The sequence below is a fragment of the Mixophyes fleayi genome, chromosome 9 (assembly GCF_038048845.1).
Source record: "Mixophyes fleayi isolate aMixFle1 chromosome 9, aMixFle1.hap1, whole genome shotgun sequence".
NCBI lineage: Eukaryota > Metazoa > Chordata > Amphibia > Anura > Limnodynastidae > Mixophyes > Mixophyes fleayi.
Window position 1 is genome coordinate 91,563,110 of NC_134410.1, and position 19,137 is coordinate 91,582,246.

Below are 19,137 nucleotides of genomic sequence, written 5' to 3' on the forward strand. Positions count from 1 at the left end.
CAGTAGAGCATAGGCCAGGGAATCTGCACAAAAATGCAGATGCCCTTCTTCACTGACATGTGCTCTCTGCAGTGTCAGTGTCACTGAGGTTGGCGACGATAAGGGGAGGGGTATGTGGAAAAGAGGCTTATTTTATTACACCTCTACTATAGGGAAACAAGTAAAAACCCAGCCAGTCTGCAGGAGCAGGCAACAGACAGGGTTAAATTCCCTCTGGGTACTTCTTCTAACACACACGCACACGTGTTACCACATGGATATAGTAATTGGTTTGTTGTGTTGGAGGATAAAAACACTGTTTGAATTTGTGGGCGAGGCCACCAATGCCAGTTAGTGGCTGGCTAGTAGTGAGGAAACTACTGTTTAGCCAGATGTAGATTAAAATTTCTGTTTATGCTATTCTGACACTTCCTAAATAAACAGCAAGATTGATTGAACAGCGTAGTGTTTGCCGAATTTCACTTTAAAAGAATCACAATTCTTTTAAAGTCATTTACAGTCTATTGTATAATGACATCTTTACAATTGTCAATATTTTCATCATTATTGGCCAATGGCTACAGTGAACTGGATGGACAAAAATAGTAGCAGAGCAGTGGCACAAACATATAGCATTTTACAAAAGTATACAATTCCTATGAAATATAATAGCACAGCAGTGGTAGATAGGATGGCAGATTAAGTAAAGTAAAGGACATCTTTAAAACATACAGGCAGAGCACTGACTTATAGGATGGTTATTTTCCAAAAGAATATATCCCAAGGGGGGCCAATCCTAAAGGTATAAGAAAATTGTCCTATTTTCTTCTCAGTTGTACAGTATGCAGCACATGGAGAGAGACAGCAGAGTCAGTAATAAAATGTAATTTTAGAAAAGAACATACACCCTGGTGGGCCCACCCCATGCATGAAATAGCTTGATAAAGAACATTACTGTGTTTTATTCTCAGGTTATAGAGCATGTGTAACACATTGTAGAGGAAGAGCAGAAGCAGTAATAAAAGATCATTTTAGAAAAGAAGATACACCAAGGCGGATCTCACCCAGAAATGAAATGATTTGTTCCTATTTCATTCTTATTTTATACAGCATGTGTGACATGGTGAGGGATAGTGACAGTACTAAATGGTATATATAAAAGTGCGATCATAGCACTTCAGGTACAGGGAAAGCCACTTTTGTGACTGAAGTGCTTCATGTTGTTGGTCCCCACAAGAGAAAACATTTTGGTTGTTGCTTGTTGAGCTGTAAAATAGATAAGGATTTTAACAATTTACTAATGTGCTTTAGGTTAACAGTGGCCATCTTCCTCAATGTTGGCAACGTCATCACCCTCAGCATCATCCTCATCACTGATGTCAATATAATCATCACAAAATATTAGTTCATCCCCACTGGAATCCAGCGTTAGAGATTCTGTTTGTAATTGACTTTCTTTGAAGCCTGACCAGATGCCATAATAATCTTTCACATTGGTGCACTAGTAATACTCATCACCAGTGTGACTCTTAGAAAAGGTAAGGTTTTTTTTCTGGCAGTAGCATTTTTAGGAGGATCTGAAGCAGGATATGTGTCATGTGCAACTTGGGCTGACAGCTTGCTCACAAGGAGCTCTTTATATTTGTGTCACTTGCAAAGAAAGACATTACATAGGACTATATGTAGTGACCCAATTTCAAGGTGCTGCAAACACTTGGGATCTGGTGAAGCAAATAAAGAACTTGCTCTAGAAGGCTAATATAATTAGCGGAATTGCTTACTTTCATATGCTCCTTCAGCTTTTCCAGTATCAGGTGTATGACTTAGGCTCAGTCTGGCAGTGTCTGAACTCACATCATTTGTTACAATTTAAAATGGTTTGAGTAGCTTGTATAAAACTGAAAGGATTTTCCATTGTGCTGGAGTAAGGCAACATGACCAACCTCTCTCCCTACCCCATGGCTTGTTGTGTAGGTCTTGCTGGCTTGTTGCTTCTCCTCCAGTCAGTGAAGCACATAAAGTATGGAATTCCCTCTCATTACTACCTAAGTTGGTGGCATGGCAGATCAAATTTGCATTAACAATGTTCACTTTGTTATCGGCAATGAGGAATCCCGAGGAGAGTCTTAGCGGGGTGAATCTTAAGCTAGAAAAAAACATGGTCCATAAAGTGGCATTAAGGCGCATTGATGATTTGTAAATAGGTCAAGATGGATTAAATCATCTGAATAATTGATTTCATGCTGGAATTGTACTGTGAAAAATAATACTTTTTATATAAAACGTGGAATCAATGGGACTTTCACTGTATATTAAAGCCTCAGTAGAATAAAAGTCTTAGATAAGAGGATTGTCTCATTAAATCAGCTATTTGATGTGATTTGTAAGAAAAAATGTACTACTGAACTTCAGAAGGATATTAGAAGACAAGTTAGAATTATTTGTCAGGGATAAAAGCACTCTTATGCAACTTTGCATATTTTTATGTTCGGAAAAGTCATCAGTGGCATGTAGATTCCTTAGAATTTTTAGATTAATATTCTGATATAGTTAGCAGGAAGATCTAAGTGTAATAATATAATTAAATTTAACTTACCAAATGACCAGACATCTGATTTACTGCTAAATTTGCTGTACAGAAGAACTTCAGGGGGAGACCAGCGGACAGGGAACTTTGAGCCCAGTGAGCTAGTATATTCATCGTCCATAACATACCTATTACCAAGATGGGAACCTTGCATGGGTGAACAGTTTCATTTTCATTGTAACTGGAAAGATAATATCTACAGTGTACTATAGAAGCCTAACATTATATAATAGTTTAAAATATGGACTAAGCATACATAAAGGGATATTTGTCATACCTTGAGAGGCCAAAATCTGAAACCTTTACTGTCCCACCTTCAGCCACTAAACAGTTCCTGGCAGCCTAAAATAGATGAAGTAGATCATGTACATGAAATAATTAATGTATTGTACTTATAACTTGCTGCACTACTGTCTCATGTTTGCTTGAATGCAAGTCATTATCTTGATAATAAGATTTAACTTTGTAATCTCTTACCAGATCACGGTGTAGAAATTGCTGAGATTCAAGATAATTCATGGCAGCGCATACATCACTGCACATGGACAGCAGGTCTCCTTGGTTCACACGTGAACGGATCTCTTTCAAGTAGGACAGGAGGCAGCCATTGGAGAGATACTCAGTAATTATGAAAATGGGACGTTTTTTTGTGCAGACACCATATAACTGAACCAGGTTTTGATGTGATAGCTTCCTGAGGAGGAAGTAGAAGACACTAAAGACCCAGTTACACTAGAAAAGTTGTGCAAATAACTAGTATAAGTCTGGAAAATGTACAAATGGAATTGTTAGAATATACCCTTTAATTACCCAAGATGCAACCAAAACTCATCCATTTAGTCATCAACTCCTACCTTGAATATTGCAACTTCCTATTTTCTGGCATTCCCCACACTCATCTGTCCTTACTTCAATTTGGCCTAAGTGCTTTGGCAAGACTGATCTTTTGCCATTCCACATCCACTGCACTAGTCTGCAAATCCCAACTCTGGTTGCAAATCCAAACACTGGTTCCTCATATCCTTTTCCTCAACTACAAGGCCCTCAACAACACCACCCCTTCATACATCTCAAATCTAATCTTAAAATAATCTGCTATTTTGAGAAATTCTAGGGCATGTTATTGGTTAGTATTGACATGTGCCAATTCATTATATTAGTAAATAAAATCTTGGGGTGGATAGAACATGAGAACATAAATCACAAGGGGGAAATCCAGAGGTACATTTATGACAATTAAAGTACAGCTTAGAAAAAGAAGAAAAAACAATGTTTTTGATGGGGTAACCTGGAATGTTTAATATAATTAAAATAAATTCAATCTTTATTAAATCTCTTCACAAATGATAGTCCTGATTAACTGAAAAGTAGCAAAATATTAAAATATATAAAACTAAATTATTTGTGTAATTATGCAATAACCGTACAATAAAGCGAGTCAAAAATGCAGTTAAAGAATGGCTATGCTTTGTTGTTTGTATTTATAATTTTAACAATAAAGACTCTTATTTGTGTATTGTCCAGGGCTCTGTATAGTCTATCACCTATATGTTCACTTAGACTTAACAAGAAATATGAGGCAGCACAGTGGCCTAGCGGTTAGCACTTCTGCCTCACAGCACTGGGGTCATGAGTTCGATTCCCGACCATGGCCTTATCTGTGTGGAGTTTGTATGTTCTCCCTGTGTTTGCGTGGGTTTTCTCCGGTTTCCTCCCATACTCCAAAAACATACTGCTAGGTTAATTGGCTGCTATCAAAAATTGACCCTAGTCTCTGTCTGTCTATCCCTCTTTGTCTGTCTGTGTCTGTGTGAGTGTGTTTCTATATTAGGGAATTTAGACTGTAAGCGCCAATGGGGCAGGGACTGATGTGAATGAGTTCTCTGTATTGCGCTGCAGAATTAGTGGCGCTATATAAATAAATGATGATGAAATATAGTTTGTTTATCTAATATGGAATTGATATAGCAATCTCTCTCTGTCTAGTTTCCTTAAGGGAAATAGTAGTAATAGATCCTGCTATTGCATCCCAAAATTATAATGGATGGGATACTAGATGTTATGTACTGTGATCATATTCACTACAGACAGTACATACCCATTTAAATACACCGCTTGCTACAATAAAGCTAGAGTTATAGTTCCATTCATACTTGTTGCATATATATTGCAATTATCTGACCCTCCATTCTGCAGTTGGTACATTCTATACCCTCAAAAGCATTACATTCATTTACTTTATATAAGTTGAAGTTGTGAGCAGACAAGCAAACAAAGAAAAATGCTGACACATGTTTCACTACAATAGCTTTTTCAAGGCAAGCCAAGTAGTCATTCTAATTGACTTTAAATAGTGCTTCTTGCCAAGCCCCTTGATTCTTAGTCTAGATCCCTTGAATCGGTGTTCGAGAAGATTGAGGATCTTAAAATCATAAACAGAAAGAATAACTTGAGGTTTGTGGGGATACCAGAGACTGTTATAGGTCATCAAATTATCTAAGTAGCACTTAAACGAAGGCCCTAGGCATTCACTAAAGGATTCAAGATATATTAAAGGGTATATTAATTAATTTAAATGTAAATATTTAATGTATGAGCACTTAGGTGCTGGTTAATAATAAGTCCCTGCATGGGCGCATAAATGTATTTATTTTCATATATTGATTTCTAATGCAATAGCTTTGTGTGTTTAGGAAATGTATTTATTTCTGAGGCATATGCCAGGGGAGGAAATGTGTATTCTGTGACTGTCTGGAGACAGGTGGATTCATGTTAATTAGACCTATTCATGTGAAGTGACCAATACATCTGTTTAGCCTGTATACACAACATGGGCCGTTGCCTTTCTGTCTGGGGTGGCTGCATCTCAGATCCTGTTTAAATAAATCAAGCAGCAGGTTAGGATATAACAGAGTGTAAATATTGTTAATTTAGCATTGCATGTAAATCCATGTTTGGGGAAACATATTGCATCCTGATGCTAAAAATAACTCAGATGTGTTGGAGCCAGCTAGGTTCAGGGGGCGGTGTTACCCCTTGCTGAGGTGTTTCAGAATGTGTATAAAAAGCGAGCTGTTTGACCATGTAATGTATCATTAATTTTCCAACTGACTTTCTGATCACTGGTATCTTCAACCAGTGTGAACTGTCCTTGTCAGGACACTAGAGCTAAATAAACATCACTTGCTTCAAGACCTGCTTAACAACTCTTCCCTGCTGCAATTTCCTGTGACCTACAGATTAGACCCAATTCTAATCTGTTTCCAGCTGTTCTGAGGTTTGGACACAGCTTTCCGGTACCACCGCTCTGTTCGCTACCCAGCAGCTCTGACCAGGGTGATAGCCCAGGTGGATCCTTCCACAGCAGCCCTGATCTATAGGAAGAGGTCAGTGATACCAGCCTAGGTGCACCAGCAAGGGGGTACACTAGCAGCGACAGTTACCCAGAAGGAATGTGGTTCTGGATGCTGTGAAGCAGTCCAGTGGTGGGAGTAGCTTAAGCCCCTCCTACTGTGGTTAGAGGGCGCATTTGGGATAAAGAAATGGAACGGTGGCAAAGTAAGCCCAGACGCTTTCCAGCAACAACAGACAGGGTGGCATAGGCGTTCCATCCTGTCGCAAGGATTGATTACATTTTGGTGATAGATGTCCTCATGTTACAGATAGAGAGTACATCTATTGGTGACATATTATTAATCTCAGACCATGCCCCAATACATATCTCCATTTACCACTCTTCTCCATCCTCCTTCACATACCTCAGGCATTTCCCTTCATACCTTTCCTCTTCAAATAACTTCCGTGCTTTTTTCAATGAGAGATGGGTAAACTACCTCAATGATAACATAGCTCATTGGGAAGATCCTGGCTTATTCTGTGTCGAAGGCAGTGATGCAGGGACAAATTATAAATTACATAGCTAAGATAAAATGTGAAACCAGTGCTCATTATCACTTTCTCCAGGAATCCATGTTCTCTGCCTTTAAGGCATAAGTGGACCACGCATGTAGTGACTCCCTTGACACATACAAACAGCTTCATCACCTACTTGAAACATTTTTTTCTAACCCGATCAAAACATAATTTGGACTACACTAAAATCCTTGCCAAGATATCAAGAAACATGGAACAAAATAACTATATAACAGCTATTAAAGACTCCATGTCAGGGCAACTACACACTAGGGTGTACTAAAACTAGAGATGGTCACTGACCCCCGTGTTTTGGTTTTGAATTCGGTTTTGGATCTGGATTACCGTCGTGTTTTGGTTTTGGTTTTGCAAAACTGCCATTGCGTGTTTTGGTTTTGGTTTTGTTTGGTTTTGTTTGGTTTTGTTTTGCTATTTTTTTGGAAAATCCATGTTTTTGGGCCTAAATTAACCCAATTTAGTGCTCCAACTGTTTTAGAGACAAGTAATCTAATTGTTGAGGTAATAAATCATCCAAAAAAACAGTTTAATTCTTCGTTGGTAGGCCTTCATTTATTCTACACACAAAACAGATTGTCTTCCTCTCCATCTATGCATATTGGCAATGCAGCCATCGTCTTTGAATGTATATTACACCCTACACTTATAGTTAAATATGTAAAGAAATGGAAAAAGCCAGTTTGGTTTCTGTCTCTCTAGGCCCCCCTCCACTTGTATAAAATACTAAAAAATTCAGCCATTATAGACTGTACAATATTAATTGACATGGAGAAAGACAGTTTGGTTTCTGTCTCTCTAGGCCCCCCTTCACTTGTATAAAATACAAAAAAATCCAGCCGTTATAGACTGTACAATATTAATTGACATGGAGAAAGGCAATTTGGTATCTGTCTGCATCATAATCATCAACATCATCATTAGCGCCCTCGTCGCCTACACAAATCTCCCCCTCATCCTCTTCTAATTCCAAAGTGGCATCCTCAATTTGGGTATCACCGGCTACACTCGGGCTATTAAGGCACACATCAGCAGAATGCTCACGATTAGACATCCCACTGTTGGATGGACTCTCCACAGGGATTGTTGTCATTTGTGAATCAGAGCAAATATTCTCCTGTAATGCCTCACTGTTATCTTGCAGCTCGGCTTTGACGCGTAACAGTAGTTGTGCACCAATTGTAGGCTGGGTAACTTTTTGGGATCTGCCACTAATAGCCAAAGGTGAAGGCCTCATTCTCTCTTTGTAGAATGGCATGCTTGCAATTTGTTTTTTATCGTCACTTAACTTTTGCTCAGTTACACTTCTTTTTCGCTTCAATACAGTAAATTTTTTTTTGGTTTTTGTTTTTTGCACTAATTTGAAAACACTCTGTTGTTTGACATCGCCTTGGCCAGATGACGTACTGGGAACACTAACATCAGGACTGGTGACAGAACCTGGTTGCTCATTCAGATCATATGTGGACTGCTTTGAATCCATTCTGAGCGCAAACCACTGGGGAGTGCTAAAAATTATTTAGTAGATACTGCTGACAGATATGACTTTTGACAGCCAGAAATATTAATGCACAATTAGGGAGGACACCCCAAAAGCACTGAGGAGTGCTACAAATTATTTAGTAGATACTGCTGACAGATATGACTTTTGACAGCCAGAAATATTAATGCACAATTAGGGAGGACACCCCAAAAGCACTGAGGAGTGCTACAAATTATTTAGTAGATACTGCTGACAGATATGACTTTTGACAGCCAGAAATATTAATGCACAATTATGGGGGACACCCCAAAAGCACTGGGGAGTGCCAAATATGAAGAAAAAATAATAAACCTCTATCCTCCTCTCTGCACTAGCGATTTTGGTTAGAGCAATTGCAAGAACAATATTGTATTCTCTGTCCCTGCTCTAATTAGCCTATGACTACACCCTGCTCTCTCCCTCTGTCAAATGGCGATGGATTGCTGTGGAGGCGTGTATTTATAAAGTTGAAGTATCGCGAGAACCGAGCCCCGAGATCCGACAACGTCACAATGACGTTCGGCCTCGATTTGGATTCGGAATGGGCGGGAGAGTACCGAGCTGCTCAGCTCGGTACTCGGATACCCAAAGTTCGGGTGGGTTCGGTTCTCGGAGAACCGGACCCGCCCATCTCTAACTAAAACTGAAATAACCCCTAAAACTAAGTTTACTAAACTGCAGGTTTTAAAAAGTGGAGATGTAGCCTATAGCAACCAATCAGATTCTAGCTGTCATTTGTAAAATGTACCAAATAAATGATAACTAGAATCTGATTTGTTGCTATAGGCAACATCTCCACTTTTTCAAACCTGCAGTTTAATAAATATACCCCTTGAAAAAATATTGTGAAAGATTCTACATATTGCATTCTATTGAGCCTTTCATATAAGAAAAATAATAAAGGAAGTACGCCTCCCAAAATTAACCTAAGCCCAGAAGGATATCCTGGATATAGATATAACTTTGACAAAAATAGGCTTCGCAATAATAGGTATACAGGCTAACAAAGCGCCAGGCCCATTTGGTTAAACAAGCGAATATTTTTAAATGACTCAACATAATATACTCCTGAACTGTATCACTCAATTCACAAACAAAGTCCACACCATCTCGCTTTAAACGGGGCAAACTGAGACCAAACAAAGAGCCCCAGCTGGTGGCTTCTTATATACTAATCACAGTCTTAAATATTGATTTTAAATTTCTAGCAAAACTTATATCCACCAGGTTCCAATCAATCCTTCCAAACCTGTTGACAGGTCACCAGTTGGGCTTTGTGGGAGGTTGCCACTTGGTTAAAGGCATCTGAACAGCAGTAGCAGCTTGTCACGATACAACGTAGAAATACAGCTAAAGAGCCATGAATAGGTGAAGAAACAAACGATGTTTATTGCTGGCAAATATAAACAGGTGATGAAATCATAAGTTTGCAGAAATACCAGATATTCAGCAGTAGCAGGTAAATGGAAGGTGAGGGAAGATTCCAGGCAGCATATACAGGGAAATGCACAGGTAAGTCCCAGGTTCACATATGAAACAGATCAGCAGAATGAATGATGAGATCCTAATGCAGTAGAATCACAGGAACAATGCAGGAGGAAGAATCACAGGGTGTAACCACAGGATATGACATCAATAACCAGCTATGTGTGTTGGGAGTAACAGGTATATAAAGGGAAATGAGAACACACCCAGGTGCATAGAATAATTAGTGACCAGTGTTAACTCCTAAGGTACTAGGAGCACAACAGGCACAATAGTAGCACCTCTGGTGAGCAGAGGTACTGCTGCTAAGACACAAAATGAACACAAAATAGTAAAGTCTGATAGTCCAGGTTAGGAGCTGCCAGGCAAATCGTGACACAGCTACTGTTTTATCCACTCAAACATTGTTGATTACTTGACGCTAATAAGGCTTTCAACATGGTCTTATGGATATATTTTCACAATATTATGAGACGTAGGGCACTCTGGGCCACTTTTAATTGGTCTAATATGCTACTTTTATATTACACTAATCACCACGTTTTTTGAATGGACTGCGGGGTCAGAGTATGATGATGCAACGCTGAACACTCCACAGCTGCTCACTCTCACAATATTCTCCTTAGCTTCAGACCTGGAGGGATGGCATCATCTCTGGCTCTCCTATCTGGGGAGGATGAACCTAATCAAGATGGTATCCTTCCCAAAATGTATATATTTTCTCCAGTCTATTCTATTACTTCTCACCCAGAAGATGCTAAAAAACTGATCTATACTTTTGGAAACTTTATAAGGAACAAGAAGCATAGAATCAGCTTCTCTTGGACACCTGTAAAGTTTTACATAAATTAAGACACTAATCCAATTTAAACGCCCACAAATTAATTTTCCAGTCATTAGTACACAAGCTGAATTTTCAGGAAGGCAAATCACTCTAAACCTCCGTGGCTTGGAAAGAAAGAGACATCAGCACAGTTGGATGTTTGGTATACAAATCAAATAGCATACTTCTCACACATACACAGGTGGTAGAGAATTTTGACTATCATAGCTCCTTTTCTTTCGCCTATTACCACCCACAACACTACATTAGCAGTGTTAGGCAGAATGTTTTATGCTTTTTTAGTGAAGAGGTTCTACACTCCTATCCACTATTTTGTTTCATCATATCTAGCTCAGTTGAGGATCCTACTAAGCTTTACTGCTTCCTCTTTTCCCAAGAAAAGAGGAAATTGTAACACACCATTGGGTCTTTGGCTATAAGGATGTTGCGTGTACACCCAGGTCTCTGGCACCTCAGGCAAGGCCCTGGGCTATATTTTGGAGCTCTGAAAAAAAAACCTCATGTAGACTTTAATTAGAACTGTTTGGAGAATGTTCAAAATCTTGGGAAGGATATTAATTTTTTCATGTTCTCCCAAGCCAGGAAAAATAACTAGCTGTGCATTTCTTAGGTTTTCAAGGTGTTGGCCATGAGGGACGAACAGTTTAATCAGAATATCTGTGCATTATCGAAAGCTATTGCAACTCTCAAGTATTGGATCTGATGGGGTGCCGTAAGAATAGGAAGGGAGATTGGATATGCCGGCAGGTATGTTCATATTCAATTTTGATGTTTTAATGTAAAGAGCTTTCTTGTACATTCCATCTAGTTTCAACAAAATAAAACATGTTATACCTGTAACAGCTATTCATTCATTTATATGACTGCAATAAAATGTCAGTTTGAATTATGACAATAATTCATAGCCACAGTCAGAGCTTCATTCCATATGTGCCATCCCCATGCATGCATGCTCAGAAGACCCCACTCTACAATTGTGAGAGCAGAGTGGGGGCCTAGGGAAAGGTAAACTGGGCATTGCTGAGCCCCCCACATCGCTAGCCGCTGTAACAGCTGCATACAGTGGCAGTAATTCTGCCACTGCATATACTTGTTAACATATGATTTGAATATTTGTTTTTTTTAAACTCCTTACATTTATATGTTTAATTGACATGACTACCGAACTTTACAGATCAAGTGATAGATTATGAAAAAACTAAATCCCACATTTTCAATTATATTTGTAAATATTCTTAGCCATAACTGGACTAAATATGTTTGAAATGTGCCTTTGTTGTGTAGCTGAGTGCAAGAAACTTTCCTCTGTCATCAGTCATTTATTTATGAAAAATCCTTTCCATTTTCTTTTAATGAGATATTTGAAAAACTGTTCAATGAATATTCCATTATAAATACTCAATATATACATAACAAATGTAAAGAAAAAGGCTACTTACATCATGCACTTTGCTTCTTCTATGAACTCATCCTCAGACATGGAGCCCTCTTTTACCATTTTGATGGCTACCTCATGTTGACCTCTCCATTTCCCAAACTTTACCACCCCAAATTGTCCATTTCCTAACTCCTTCAAAAAAGTCAGATCCTTGGGATCAATCTCCCATGAGCCTTGGAAGAAGATGAAAAGAAAAAGTAAGTAGCTATACTGCTGTTTGTCCATCAATTCTATCTGCCTACAACATTTCTTCCTTAAAGCATCAATCCCACATACAATTTTTTTCTTTAAATATAAAGTTAAGTACCTTTTAAGTATGCATCTGATAGCCAATATTGATTATTATTAGCCATCCTGCTATAGATCACTATCTCCTTTGTAATACCCTTTCTGGAGGGCAAGAAATAATGGATGTGGCATCTATTAGGCTCTAGCGTGTCTTGTGATGGCAGAGGGGGAAGAAGGAGGTGGGCAATGTCACTGTGCAAAGAACAGACACAAAACACATTGTCTGGCTGCTAGACACAGTCAGTTTGCTTCACAGGCACAGGTTCACAGCTCTCAGGATGTCATGTGATGGCAGAAGGGGAGAAGGAGGGAGAAAGATGTCACAGTGAAAACATAACTCAGAGGTGTGTGCCAAAGCATCTCTGCTAACTACATCATGTGCCACACGATTGCTATTACCATGGTAGTCACATAACAATGGAAAATCTGAAAAATTATCTTTAATAGCAGTCTGCAGAAACAAAACAAGAAAAAAAGGTAATTACCAAGTTGCTTCTTAAAGCCTGACACAGTGATTTATGTCAGACTTGTTTTTTCATGGGATTGCTGCTTTAAGGTATTATTACTTTTTTGTCTATTTCTATAGTCTTTGCTTACCATAGCCAAGTCCAGCAGATGGGGTGTTTTTTCTGACAGAACATACAGGATATTTAAGTCTCGAAATCAAACCTGTTTAAGAATTGGAAGAATATCATGTACAAGCCTAACATGTACAATTCTTTATAAGCATGCATTTGTCAAATTATGAATACAAGTGGCATCTCAAAATATAGAGACATAATAATTTAATATAATATAAAAAACAAATTGCGCAAATGATCTTTATATATAAAAATATGTACATATAATAAAAACCAGACAGAAAATTCAGCTATCCAACAAACTGATTCTCAACTGGATACATATGTAAACAATAATAGAGTATTCAAAATATTATCACATATGGCTGTTGACAGACATAAAGCGGTCTATAGGTATATAATCAGCGAATATCATATGCATGAGAAAACTCTCAATTAATTACACAATTTGAACAGATCCGCAACCAAACAGATTGATATATGGTTGTTTCTTGGTATTATGAAAACAGATTCCGTTCCAAGTTGTTATTCTTCCAGTGGATTAGTTCGCTAGTTCTGATAATAATGTTCCATAAAACAGATATATTGATGCATAAATTCACACATGTTTTGCATACTTCTGTTTTGTAAACTAGTAATGCGATGTAAGCATATGCAGCTCATCCGCCGTATAGAAGGTTAAATGCGGCTAATATAGTAATCACCACTCTACCGGTCATAGATAAAAATGTAGAGCTTACCCGCCTCAAGAAAGATATAGATCCTGGACACCTATCCGGTGGTATAAGCAGCTTGTTAGAGTCCGGGCTGTGCCTGGGTATGGGCTTGTCTCTGACCGCATAAGCGGCTTTCTGATCCAGGCTGTGCCTGTGTGTGGTGCGCACCATAGAAAAGTATCTGGACTGCAAATCAGATGTAGGAACGTGGATCCTCTAAATATACAAATAGCGCCTCTTAGAGACAATGTTACAGAGTCTTTATAATAACAATGAGGCTAAGGATGAGCACATACTCATAAGGTAGAGAGTAAATTTGCAACGCGTTTCGTCTGTCTGAGCAGACTTTTTCAAGCAGTACTGCTTGAAAAAGTCTGCTCAGACAGACGAAACGCGGTACTGCTTGAAAAAGTCTGCTCAGACAGACGAAACGCGTTGCAAGTTTACTCTCTACCTTATGAGTATGTGCTCATCCTTAGCCTCATTGTTATTATGAAGACTCTGTAACATTGTCTCTAAGAGGCGCTATTTGTATATTTAGAGGATCCACGTTCCTACATCTGATTTGCAGTCCAGATACTTTTCTGTGGTGCGCACCACACACAGGCACAGCCTGGATCAGAAAGCCGCTTATGCAGTCGGAGACAAGCCCATACCCAGGCACAGCCCGGACTCTAACAAGCTGCTTATACCACCGGATAGGTGTCCAGGATCTATATCTTTCTTGAGGCGGGTAAGCTCTACATTTTTATCTATGACCGGTAGAGTGGTGATTACTATATTAGCCGCATTTAACCTTCTATACGGCGGATGAGCTGCATATGCTTACATCGCATTACTAGTTTACAAAACAGAAGTATGCAAAACATGTGTGAATTTATGCATCAATATATCTGTTTTATGGAACATTATTATCAGAACTAGCGAACTAATGCACTGGAAGAATAACAACTTGGAACGGAATCTGTGTTCATAATACCAAGAAACAACCATATATCAATCTGTTTGGTTGCGGATCTGTTCAAATTGTGGAATTATTTGAGAGTTTTCTCATGCATATGATATTCGCTGATTATATACCTATAGACCGCTTTATGTCTGTCAACAGCCATATGTGATAATATTTTGAATACTCTATTATTGTTTACATATGTATCCAGTTGAGAATCAGTTTGTTGGATAGCTGAATTTTCTGTCTGGTTTTTATTATATGTACATATTTTTATATATAAACATCATTTGCGCAATTTGTTTTTTGTATTATATGTGTGTTTTTAGAGGATTGGCATTTCCTCTATTGATCTGCTGCATTTGTTGTTTTGTTTTATTTGTTCATATACCAATTAGCGCCGGAGACTCCATATATTTTACATACTAATTTAATATTACAAATTGTTGTTGACAGATTGTGCTCCATCAAATGCAAAATAGTAATTAGGAGTGTTATCATAGAGAAACTTAGGGTAGGGTTTATTTTATGTGACAGTTCCACATATCCCAATGCCACAGCAATGATCAGGACAACTATTATTTTTTTATGTCTGTATGCTCAGAATATTTTTTTCTACAGCTTAATCCACACTCTCCTTTCCTCCTCTTCACATTCAAGCTGCCCCTTTGATCCAGTTTCCTCCAAGCTCCTAGATTCCCTTTCCCCCAATACTTGCCTGCACCTTGCTCACCTCTTGAACAATTCCCTATCTTCCAACTTCAAACTTATTTCACCTTTTCACAAGCAGCCCTCTTTGACTCATTCTTTCTCTCTACAATTATCACCCCATTTCTCTACATTCCTTTGCTTACAAAATCTGTCTTCAACCATCAAATCCACTTTCCTTCGTTGACTCTTTCATTGAACATTCTCAGTCTGGCTCCACGCTGTTGTGGGAATACCCCTTAAAGTGTAAATAGAGCTCACGTCTGTGTATTTCTGATTGCATCGTGGTGCTTCAGCACAGTCACATCGTCTGTCATGGCTTGTTATTTTATTCCAGCATGTTCAGATGGATTTACAAAAGGGGATCCTTTGGACCAGAAGAACAGAAGGTTTTCAAGCATTTGTGGATTAACAAAAAGGGTCCTTTGGACCAGAAGAACAGAAGATATTTTCCCTGGACTATTTGGAATACAAATTATTTGTGACAACTCCATCGACCTTTGTGGAATATGATGGTTTTATTTGGACATGGTTTCAAATGGTTTCAAGCATAATTGGATTGTAAGCTTCTAAGAAAGAAGAAGACATCTGTTGGTAATTATTTGTTTTTATTTTTGATAAACAGATTGGTGGTTATAAAGAGGGTGTTATGTTTTACTTTAGGGGTTTTATTATTTTTATTAAAATAATGTGGTATTAAAGAGGGCGTTGTGGTTTATTTAACATTCATCTTTCTTTGTGTCACTACAGGTTGTAGCAAGCCCTGGGTGTCAGGGCGTGGTGGCACTTGTGGTTCTCCAAGTACCAGCATGCCCTGTATGCTGGCATGCCCAGACTGATAACTGCAGTCCGGGCTGGCTGAGACTTGTAGTTCCACAAACTAAATTGGTGTTTTCTTTAGTTTTACTACTTTCTTGCGCCATTATTACCCTACACCCACCACAGGGGTGTAGAAAGAACCCTAGTGCTTTCAGTCCTGGGCTGTTTATTTCTAGATGGGGGCCTGCATGATTTTTTTGCAGACCCCACTCCCTAGGGAATCCAGCCCAGTGCTGAAAAGCCTAGGTTTGCTTGTTATTATAGCAGGAGGACCCCCTGCCACGTGTCCCCCCCTGCTATATTGCCACCCATCCCGGCTTGTTTGGCTAGTGCTGGTTGCGTTAAAATCAGGGAGACCCCATTCATTTTATTTCTCGATTTCAGCCCAACCAGCAATAGGCTGGCAGTGCTAGGGTCCTGCCGGCTGTATAATCCAGCAGTGTAAAAGTGATGTGTTTGCTAATCTCACCTATAGAAAGCAGCGTGTTGTATCTGGTGATTTTAAATTCAAACGAATTTGCAAAATCACAGCTTCATACATTTGTATAGCTAGACTGGCAAAAAGTCAAAACTGCGATTTATAATGATTTTGAGAATGGCGATTTTGAAAGAAACACTTTTCTGGCGATTTAACATCAAATCATTGTTTAATTTAATGCATTGGCGAGTTTAACTTCGCCAAAGAAAATAGCTGGAAATACAAAATCGCAGCTTGATACATTTACCCCCTAGAGTATATATGTGTTACCAGAGAAGGAAATTAAAAACCACATGGAGGATATATGCCCATATCAATGTAACACAATGGGCCTGAGCCATTAAGGAAAGTAAAGCAAAAAGAAGGAGTAACTTTGCATGTTGCATTGGAGAGGGAGGTACATTTAAAATTTGGGGACAGATTTATAGTTGGGGTAGGGCATGTCCTAGATCCACTTTAAATTTCAGTTTAAACATAAAGCTATCAAGTATTTGTGTCCAGTGGTAGTCATTACAGCAAACTAGTTATTTCCGGGGACAATTACCCCGACATGGTAATCGCCACTCAGTAACGACATACTGAAAATACAGATGCTATGAAAAACTGACAATCAACAATTGCAATAGATAGAACATACCAGCACAGAGATTAACGTCACTTTCAAGGGCAACAGTTACATTCGTGCTGCTAAGGGAACAATGGATGACCAGCAGGCTGTAGAATGTACCATTCCTAAAAAACATTCTACGGCTGCCCTTTGTTTATTACATGAAAAAACAGTCTATATTTAACTTATGGCAAAATAATAAACTAATTTGCACACCTTGCATTGCAACAAGTTTTGTTCAGGTTAGAATGTACTCTTTTTTTGCCTTACTTTCCTTAATAAATCAGGCCCTTAGACCGGCGGTTCCCAAACTGTGCGCCGTGGCTCCCAGGGGTGCCACGGTGCTGTCTCAGGGGTGCCGCGGGCCAGCCATGAAAAACCCCCCAAACAAACAGAAACACTTACCAATCCGCCGGGCGCCGGGACCCAGCATCCTCCTCTCTCATGCAGCTGTCACTGATATGACAGCTGCGTGAGTGAGGAGGATGCTGGGTCCCGGCACCAGGTGGATTGGTAAGTGTTTCTGTTTGTTTGTTTTATGGCTGGCGCGCGGCAGAGAGGACAGAGGAGAGGGACAGCGTGACAGGAGGGGGACAGAGGAGAGGGACAGCGTGACAGGAGGGGGACAGAGGAGAGGGACAGTGTGACAGGAGGGGGACAGAGGAGAGGAACAGCGTGACAGGAGGGGGACAGAGGAGAGGGACAGCGTGACAGGAGGGGGACAGAGGAGAGGGACAGCGTGACAGGAGGGGGACAGAGGAGAGGGACAGCGTGACAGGAGGGGGACAGAGGAGAGGGACAGCGTGGCAGAGGAGCTGGGACAGTGTGACAGAGGGCAGAGGAGGGGGACAGATGGCAGATGAGCTGGGCCAGCATGGCAGAGGAGGAGGACAGTGGGCAGAGGAGGACGACAGAGTGAGAGGGGCAGTGGAGGGGGACAGCGTGACAGGAGGGAGACAGCGTGACAGAGGGCAGAGGAGGGGGACAGTAGGCAGAGGAGGGGGACAGCGTGAGAGGGGCAGTGGAGGGGGACAGCATGACAGAGGGCAGAGGAGGGGGGACAGCGTGAGAGAGGGCAGAGGAGGGGGGACAGCGTGAGAGAGGGCAGATGAGGGGGGACAGCGTGAGAGAGGGCAGAGGAGGGGGGACAGCGTGAGAGAGGGCAGAGGAGGGGGGACAGCGTGAGAGAGGGCAGAGGGGGCAGCGTGAGAGAGGGCAGAGTGTCTGGATGCAGAGGGGGCAGAGTGTCTGGATGCAGAGGGGCATTTTTGCATACAACTAAATAAGCATTTCTGTCCTGACCTAAATACTTATTACAATTTTTTGACCCAACTACTTCTGAAACAGGACTGCTCGGTAATTATTTTGGAGGGGTGCCTTAAAAAAATTATGGAGACTCTAAGGGTGCCGCGAATTGCAAAAGTTTGGGAACCACTGCCTTAGACTGTAAGCTTCAATGGGGTTGGTACTGAAGTGAATGGCTACATATTCGTTTATCAGCGCTATGCACTAAGATTGGGGCTATATCATACTTGCCTACTTTTGGCAAGTTCTGTCCGGGAGAGGGGTGGGAGGGGGCAGGGCGCGACCAAATGCGTCATTTTGGCCTCACCCCCACAACGTAAATGCCATTTTGTCGCGGAGGCGGGACCAAAATGACGCAATTTACTGCGAATCTCGTCATTTTGGGAAGGCAGTTGGGGGATGCGGGAGACTTGCTGGCTCGCCCGGGAGTACGTGAGACCGACCTGAATTTCGGGAGTTGGCAAGTATGAGCTATATAAATTATAGAACCGGCACATATTGCATGAGGTTTTCAAACCCAAACTGCAGAATTTTCTATCGTATGGATAGGAGAGATGGCTCAGACCACATGTTGTCATGTTATCTTGCCTTGTCATGCAGAATATAAGAGAAGCCACAAAAGATATATTAATTAGGACAATCATTAATTATTGATTAAAGAAGCAATATTAATTTATTAATATATTGAGGGGGCAATAAAAATGTATCATTACATTAAGTGAGCAATAGCAATATATTATTATATTATGGGGGAAATACTATTATATTAATCATGGGGGGGATTATAAGTGTTACACCATCAACAATAAATTATTATTTAATCATGGTGGCACCATTTATTGACCCCACAATGTAATTATATATTACTTTTGCCCCCTTAATATAATGATACAATAAAATTGCC

At 40.0% G+C, this 19,137-nt stretch overlaps 1 protein-coding gene and 1 long non-coding RNA gene across 4 annotated transcripts in view; one reads left to right on the forward strand and one right to left on the reverse strand.

The window, feature by feature from the left end:
• Window positions 1-19,137, reverse strand: part of BTK (Bruton tyrosine kinase) — a 265,703-nt gene that overhangs the window by 17,413 nt on the left and 229,153 nt on the right. For all 3 annotated transcript variants that reach the window (XM_075184676.1, XM_075184675.1, XM_075184674.1), the window contains 5 exons: window positions 12,668-12,739; window positions 11,784-11,955; window positions 3,044-3,260; window positions 2,844-2,908; window positions 2,576-2,694 (listed from right to left, as the gene is read on the reverse strand). In XM_075184676.1, coding sequence (XP_075040777.1) covers window positions 2,576-2,694; window positions 2,844-2,908; window positions 3,044-3,260; window positions 11,784-11,955; window positions 12,668-12,739 — 645 coding nt within the window. The remainder of the gene's footprint in view (window positions 1-2,575; window positions 2,695-2,843; window positions 2,909-3,043; window positions 3,261-11,783; window positions 11,956-12,667; window positions 12,740-19,137) is intronic.
• The window catches only part of LOC142100832 (uncharacterized), a 31,973-nt gene continuing 15,885 nt past the window's right edge, over window positions 3,050-19,137 (forward strand). The window contains exons 1-2 of the long non-coding RNA XR_012678922.1: window positions 3,050-3,188; window positions 10,955-11,091. This is a non-coding gene — a long non-coding RNA (uncharacterized LOC142100832). The remainder of the gene's footprint in view (window positions 3,189-10,954; window positions 11,092-19,137) is intronic.